Genomic DNA, 7,678 nt, shown 5'->3' with positions numbered 1-7,678 from the left:
TTTATCCTTACTGTTCTTTGAGAATGCACAAACAACTACAGGCACTTCAGAGCTATGAAAAAATTCTTATCAGGAGGCAGTTGTTGCTTTATCAGGTGATAAACAAGCAAAGTTACATAAAAGTCTCAGAAAAAATGTGCTATGTGAAGAAGTTCATTAACGCCAGGTTATTAAACAGATTGCTTATTTACAGTTYAAAGAAAATAAAGCAAAATACAGACTCATTATGAAGAAACTACAGTATCTGCAGAATTATATTACTCATTGCCTCTTTTCAGAAATGGAACTGAGACAGGAAACAGGCATAAAGCCAGGAAGACAGAGCAGAATACTTGCAATGTTACATTTGAAAGACATGGACCAAATACCAAGTACTCTCCTACCTAGAAAGGTGATGTCCTCCTGAGACATGCTGGTTTAGTCTTAAATTATATGCARGACAGTAACCAGCAGCTAGGTATTAAGCTTATATCTAGGTATATAAAAAAAAAAAARKWTTTTTTTCCTTTCAGGATTATTTTTTTTATAAAGCAGGAAACTCTTCCTTTATTCTTCTAAGGGAGTCGATACTGACACACACGTAAGACTTGAGAAGATAAATTTCCAATAGCTCTAATTTAATGCAAAGAAGTTTTTAAGAAAGGAAGGGTTTGCATCATTTTTCAGACTGCAAGGAGAAATACTGTGACCAATCTACATTTTTAACAACCCAATATTTTCCGGTTTACACCTACAACWTTTTACCAGTGAAACTAGTGATGTAAAAATCAGTCTTCCTCCAGTTATATTACTTCCTGTAAGCTTCTCAGGCAAAACTTTCAGATGAATTAATCACTTGATTACATTCCAGGTTCAATGTTAAAGAGAAGAGCCCAGAAGTGACATCTCAGTCACTACAAAATTCATTCTTAGAGAGGATGAAAAGAAATTATTAAAATAACCACTGTTAAGAGCAAACTGATCCAGTCTTACAAAAAAACACTTTTCCCAGAAAAAGTAACTATCTCCTTGCTTTTCTGTTTTTTCATATCTTGGAGCAAGAGCTGAAAACTTTAACATACTGGAAAACTGAACCTGCTTGTATTATTTCTCTCAGGACTGTTCTCTACCAAATTATTGCTTTGTGTCACCTATACTGCAATGCTTCTTAAAAAAAAAAAGTCCAACAACACTGTTGGTTGGTTCAACATTAGTTGAACTGTTGGTTCACTGTTGGTTCAACATTAGTGTTGAACAACACTAATTCACTTGAATTATTCTTGCATCTCTTCTCCATCCCTAAGCATTAAAAATGTTCTTCATACACTACAGGAGCACAGAAAAAACAGTCATAAAAGGCTACCACCATGGAAAATTTCTAGCAACAAGGCAACAAGAACTTCCCATATACCAAAAAACACAAAATCCCTTACCTGTTTTCCTACCTGTTTCTACTTCCCACACCTTTCACAGCTCAGCAGACTACCATCTGAACCCTGTTTTTTCATCATTTCATCCTTTCCAAGCTCCCTCTGAATAAAAACAAATCCAACTGACGAAAATACATGCCCACTTTGTCTAATCCCTTCTGTATGTTGCACCATTTTTTCCATCCTTGATCCTAACTAGATGAGAAACTCTTTTGGGTGAAAGTTCTTTTCTCTTGTGCTCGTACAAAGCTAAGTACAAGGGGGCAGCTGTTACTGTTTGGGAGCTAGGGGTAACAGCCCTATACYTGAAGTACAGGGCAAAAAGCTCACAAAATGATGCTGTTGGAGCAAGCAACAGATCTGCATTAACCATTCCTGTCTTCCAAACCAATTTTCACTGCTTGGGATCTAAACAATGTTTAGCTTCCTGTCCCAGTTCAGAAAGCACCTATGAACACTTGCAAACTGGCCATTCTTACGTTCCCTCCTCTTTTCTGTGCCCTAATAAATGGATAAGCTATCAGAGTAAGTCATAGCCACAAGACCAATTTAATAATTAATGAATCCATGCACAGCTCTCTCAAACGCCGTTTCTCTTGCAATTTGATAAGAGGACACCGCAGCATGGTATCACTGCATCAAGTGTACCGTGTGCTGAATCCAGTCCAGAGGACAACAGCAAACAGCAAAGGCATAATGAGAACATTTCCTTCAGACCAAAGCACGCACACCTCCAGGGAATATAYGTATCAGTGTGGAACAGTGGCGTTACGAAAACACAGTACTTCTTCATATTTAATGGAAAACTAATCTCTCTCCTCTCTCTTTCTCTGTCCCTCCTTCTTTCTCCTCTCTATTTTCTGATTATTTTGATCTATTTCAGTGGCCACTGTATAAGGGGATCACTTGGAGATCATCAGTAACCCCAAGGAGCAGGAAGGAAGATCCTTATTGCTGCAGGTTAGGAAATCAGAAGTTAGTTCAAATGGCTGGCTGCAAATCTCACACAATGCGCTCTCATGAATCAAAAAAAAACCACAACAAAACAACAAAAAAACACTCTAAACTAGTAAGAATTGATGTTCCTTGGCAGGTTGTGTGGATATGCTTCAGATGTCCAAGTGAAACTATTGGAAAAACTATCTTTTCCCTTTATAGTCACAAAGGCAAGGCAATTTTCTACATTTAAACAAACACCAAAGCAATCCAAAGGGCTTTGTGTTAAAAATAGTGAAGCTTTCTGGATGTAAACACTCATCTTGATCTAAAACTAAAGCTTAAAAAAACCCCCATAGAATAGTACTACTTTTCAATGGATATATTCATATGYGACTCTAGTACACCTCTGTAGCGAACATTAGGATGGATAAAGGTAATAAAGTTTTAGGTCAACAGAATCACAAAATAAGGAGATGCTTTTATGAATAAAAGTATCTGACACAAAGAGTTCATTACCAGCACACTGGAAAAGCAGTATGCTATATGGGTGCAGAAACTGATGTTCTTTTTCTAAGATTCAATATGTATAGAAGAAACCTGGAGAATCCTTTCATGCGATATTATGTATAACTACTTTCTGTTTGGGAAATGCCAAGCACACACCCAACCCTACCTCAGCATCCAACTCGTAACAAACAAAAATATGACCAGGAACAGTGTGTCACCCTGTTAAAATTTCAGACAGCAAAGGCAAAGTAAAAGATTCCCCCTCCTTTTCTTTCCAAGCCACTTGATCCCATCTTCTCAGCTGAAACAACACAATCTGTACACAGGGTTGTATGCTAAACCAGGTCAATGAAAATCATTTAGACTGATTTGTCTTACTTTGGAAGGAAAAGAGAGGAATTTCCAGCACAAATGAAAAAARCCATAGAAGTTTGTCTGTTTTTACTAAACAAGCCCACCCTTCTTTTAAAGCAACATGAAAGCGATTATAACATATACATCTCATTTTTTTCTCTGAATATCTTAATGAATCTTATAAATAYTAATTTAGCCCAACATCCTTTACAATAGGTATCATTATCCCATTTCAAAGTTTAAAAACTAAATTCACAGATCAAATGCAACGAATGATAGAAAGCTTCCATTGTTTTGGCTCAATACTCTATTTACAAAATCAACTTTTATTTCTGTAAAACTGCAGATTAAAACAACAAAGCAATTATCCTACAACTCAGAATCAAAGCATTTTGAAGGGCACAGTATAATACAAGTAACATGAAAGTACATTACTAAAAGAAAAAAAAAAGTGGCCTTCATAACAGGTTGTCCAGAGAAGCTGTGCATTCTCCATTCTTGGAAGTTTTTAAGACTCAACTGGATAAAGGCCTGCACAACCTTGTTTGATCTCAAAGCTGACCCTCCTTTGAGGMGGAAGTCGGACTAGAGACCTCACAAGGTCATTTTCAACCTGAATTATCTATCCCACGATCTCTCATAATGCAGCACAGCCTGGATGGCAGACTGCGTACTGCATACTAAAAACTTGTAATTSTTATGAACTGGAATTGTGTTTTCTGCTTGCAGCAGTAATGATATTTGGAGCTTTAATCTTTCAAACTGCACAATATTAACAACTTATTTAGTAATCAAAGGCTACAAATATTACATGATGAACTGTAAAGAACTTCCAGAACCTTGACTTACTAGTTCTACAAAGAAATTCTGAAGAATTTAAAACACAATGTGAATTAATAATTATAGCTGCATGTTTATCATGTCATCAAAAGCCTGTATACTTTTACAGTCTAAATCAAAAAGCTAAGAGATATATCTTATGATCAGAAGGTGGACATAACCCTACTGCTCTTTCATAAGATCAAGATCATTCGTTAGCATAAAATGAGCGTTCAAACTCCCAAAGGACAAGTGAGGTAACATTGATTTGGTGAAGGATAATATAGAAACATTACAGAAYGCAAAAGCTTCAAACTAGAGAGCTTTAGAACATCTAAACTATTGTATTTTAGCTCAGTAAGGTGGTGTAAGCTACAGAACATGTTCAAAAATTCTTTTTGCATCTATCAGTGGGTCCTTTGCTTAGTTTAATTTCTCTTCCTTGCACTTTGTCCAGAGCTTATCTATTGCTTAACCTCCTCCTGCAAAGTTACATCCTCATCCTCTCAAGGAAAGGTCTTATTTAAATCAGAAAAGGAGGAAAAGAAAACACATACAAGAAAACTCTGCTCTCAACATCATAAATAATCATTATCATAACTAAAATGTTTCTTCAGCCTGCTTTTCTCAAGAGTATTTACCAAGAACAAACAGGAAAGCTTAAAATATTAAAGACACTTCGAATAACCAAAAGATTTTGGCTTCACAACATCTGCTACTTGGACAGAACAGCTGTGACAACAGCTGTGGGGTTGTCCCTCCCCTCCCCCAAAGTAAACAAAAAGAGATAGCATATTTGAATTTTAGGACTATGATAACTTGCTTTTCAGTCATCTTAAACACACAGGAAAGATTTTCCTACTAGGCAAAACACACCAAGTCTTGGATCACACTTACCATTTTCATCTCCAGCTGTTTTCCGACCATCCTCTGGGGAAACATGCACCAGCTGCAGAATAAGGGGTCTCCGGGTGACAACTCCAGTACCTCGTGGGAGCAGATCCCTCCCCACAAGACTTTCCAACACAGAACTCTTTCCACTGCTCTGAAAATTGGAATACAGCTACATGATTTTCTTAAACATCACAATGCTGTAATATTTTAGTTTCAGCTTTCCTGTAAACAATGCTCTAGTCCATTTTCTRCTATATAGTTTCTAAGTGTCTAACAGACCAATGTCACACCATATAACCACTACAATATAGAACACAATTCTGCTATAATCCAGTAACTGTCCAAACCTTGACAGTTAAAGGGCATGGAGACAGATGTATTTTGCATTTCTTAAGGTTAAAATAAACAAGTAAAAATCTAATGAGTTCCAGCATTTTCTACTCTAAATGTTTACACTATGGGATTTAACTGCTTGTTAGTGGTAACATGGGACCACAATGTGGTCACACAAAGAGATATTAAACATGTACATTTGGATATGTGTAAGGAAGTATTCTTAAATTTCTTTCCAGTTTATATTTTTTGTATAACATATTGCATCAGCTTCATAGATGAGCAGGAAAAATGCTACCTCAAATTCAATTACACACGAACACCATCTTACATTCTAAAAGAATATGTAACTGAATTRACTGCAAACATCTGTCTACACAATAGCAAACTGTTAGAAGCTGTGAAACACTTAAAGGCTGTAAAATCCAGAATTCCCTTCAGGAGTCTACATTTAAAACATTTTCCTGTAGCTCTTTGATATAAAAAGCAGAGTTTTCCTTAGATGGTCGGTCCAATAACTGAACACGTGGGTTATAAGAGAGTGGTTCAGGATTAGTGCCATGTTAAAAATTAGAAACCAAACAACAGACTAGATATATCAACACAATGCTTTGAAAGTCTGACTGATAGGGTGCTCTTTCTCCTTTTTTTTTTTTTTTTTTTTTTTTTTTAAACAGAGCTGTATTAAACTCTCATTTTTCTGAAGCTGGAAGTCAACATGCACTCAACACGAGAAAGACTGCTCTGGCAATCAKAGTATGTCAGTAACTCTTTCTACATGGATGCTATCTATCACCAAGCAATTAAAAAAAAATGAATACATGCTTCTGACTGCTAGAATGTGTATTTACTGTGATACAACCTCAATTTGGCTTCATAACAGTTCTGAAAGTACAAATCAGAGATTTCACATAAGCCATTAAATGAATACATAGCATAACACAAAAAAAAGTGTTGAATACTCTGAATTATCACCCACATAGTGACAAATTACATGGTTTTTCTAAAAATGAAAAAATAGATGAGTAGRTATCAAGCAACACATCGCAGTTAGGTATCCCATGTTCTACTGCAGTAGTACAAGACAGGAGCGTATTACATGACAGCATTAGAAACTGTCAAAATGGGACTTGTACGCAGAAGCACAAAATAAATGTTAAAAAAACAAGGCCCAAACCCTAGAGATCTTGATTAGATAAAAGCCTTCTAACACTTTGCAATAGCTATGCTTCATGGCACAGAAAAATGCCGATTTATCTACAATGTCATTTGTCTCAATATATGCACAGCAAAGCAATACAGAYACATTTTCGAAAATACACACAGTCAACATCTGTGGCAGTGACATGAACCAAACAGAAAGAGTGGGGWGAAGAAGAGCAGAGGAAACTGAAAGATAGCCATAGTAAGATTTTTGCTTCAACATGCTCTCCCTAAAAAGTAATTAATAATTTTCATCTACAACTCATCTTCTTTCATCAGTTCGGTTTCATGCAAGCAACCTATGACAGAATATGGAGCACTGAAATCTTATCCAGTAATAACTGAAGAACCATTTGGCTAAAGCTCTGCAAGCCCCCCTTGGAGAGTTCTGTCACAGCACGCTTCAGCAGCCTACGTATCAGAGAATGTGAAAATACAGGAACAAACAAGCAACAGACCACTTCTGACAAACCTGATAATTTAAAACAAGTGGAATGTCCATAAAAGTGAAACGTGATAAACGTTCATTAGTTACACTGAAAAATAGGGTTTCCTTTATCAAAAATATTTTGAACATCTCTGAGTAAGATTTCTTATAAATTGGTACAACGATCATTCAGTCTAAAAATGTTGGAGACAAGGCTGACATGAAGTGGCGCCTCTTGAACACAATCCAAGTAGAAGAAAAGGGATAGTAATAAATAGATCAAGTCCTTACCAAGAACCTCATGAAGACTGGAAAACAATAAACCATTGCACAAGTTGTTGCACTTTACTGCTTACTGTTTTGTCTCTYTAAAACAGTGGAATCGCAGGAAGCCACAATTGGTACATATGAAACTACGGGACCAAAGCACAACGTCCTACATAGGTCCCCAGAGTCCAGTTACTTTCAGATGTACAAGGAATGACCTGGATTCTTCGCAGTAGTTTAGTAAATGACAACTGTGAAGTCAACCATCATTCATTAGGTTGGACATTACAATACTCTGCACATAAGAAAATATAATGCAATCTGAAATGATTTTTCTGATTAAACCAATCTGTTCTTGGAACACAATACAACATCTTATTGAGGCACTCCCTAATCTGGGCCACATACACATCCATAATCAAGAATTATCTGAGAATACAATATGAAAAGCAGTAAACTCAAAGATGATCATTTTCAGCCAATGGGGAAAGAGAGGAGTGGCTGACACACCTGAGGGCTGTGCTGC

The 7,678-nt window shown here is 36.5% G+C and overlaps 1 protein-coding gene across 1 annotated transcript in view; it reads right to left on the bottom strand.

Moving 5' to 3' along the window:
• The window catches only part of DNM1L (dynamin 1 like), a 28,145-nt gene extending 20,957 nt beyond the window's left edge, over positions 1-7,188 (bottom strand). Inside the window, exons 1-2 of the mRNA XM_085324130.1 lie at positions 7,177-7,188; positions 4,926-5,073 (exon numbers count right to left, since the gene is read on the bottom strand). Coding sequence (XP_085180256.1) covers positions 4,926-5,073; positions 7,177-7,188 — 160 coding nt within the window. The remainder of the gene's footprint in view (positions 1-4,925; positions 5,074-7,176) is intronic.
• Positions 7,189-7,678: the final 490 nt, after the last annotated feature.

This window comes from Rhea americana, unplaced genomic scaffold (genome assembly GCF_003343005.1).
Source record: "Rhea americana isolate MKP2758 unplaced genomic scaffold, rheAme1 scaffold_9, whole genome shotgun sequence".
Lineage (NCBI taxonomy): Eukaryota > Metazoa > Chordata > Aves > Rheiformes > Rheidae > Rhea > Rhea americana.
The sequence above is the reverse complement of the archived record's forward strand: the minus strand, read 5'-3'. Positions and strand labels throughout refer to the sequence as shown.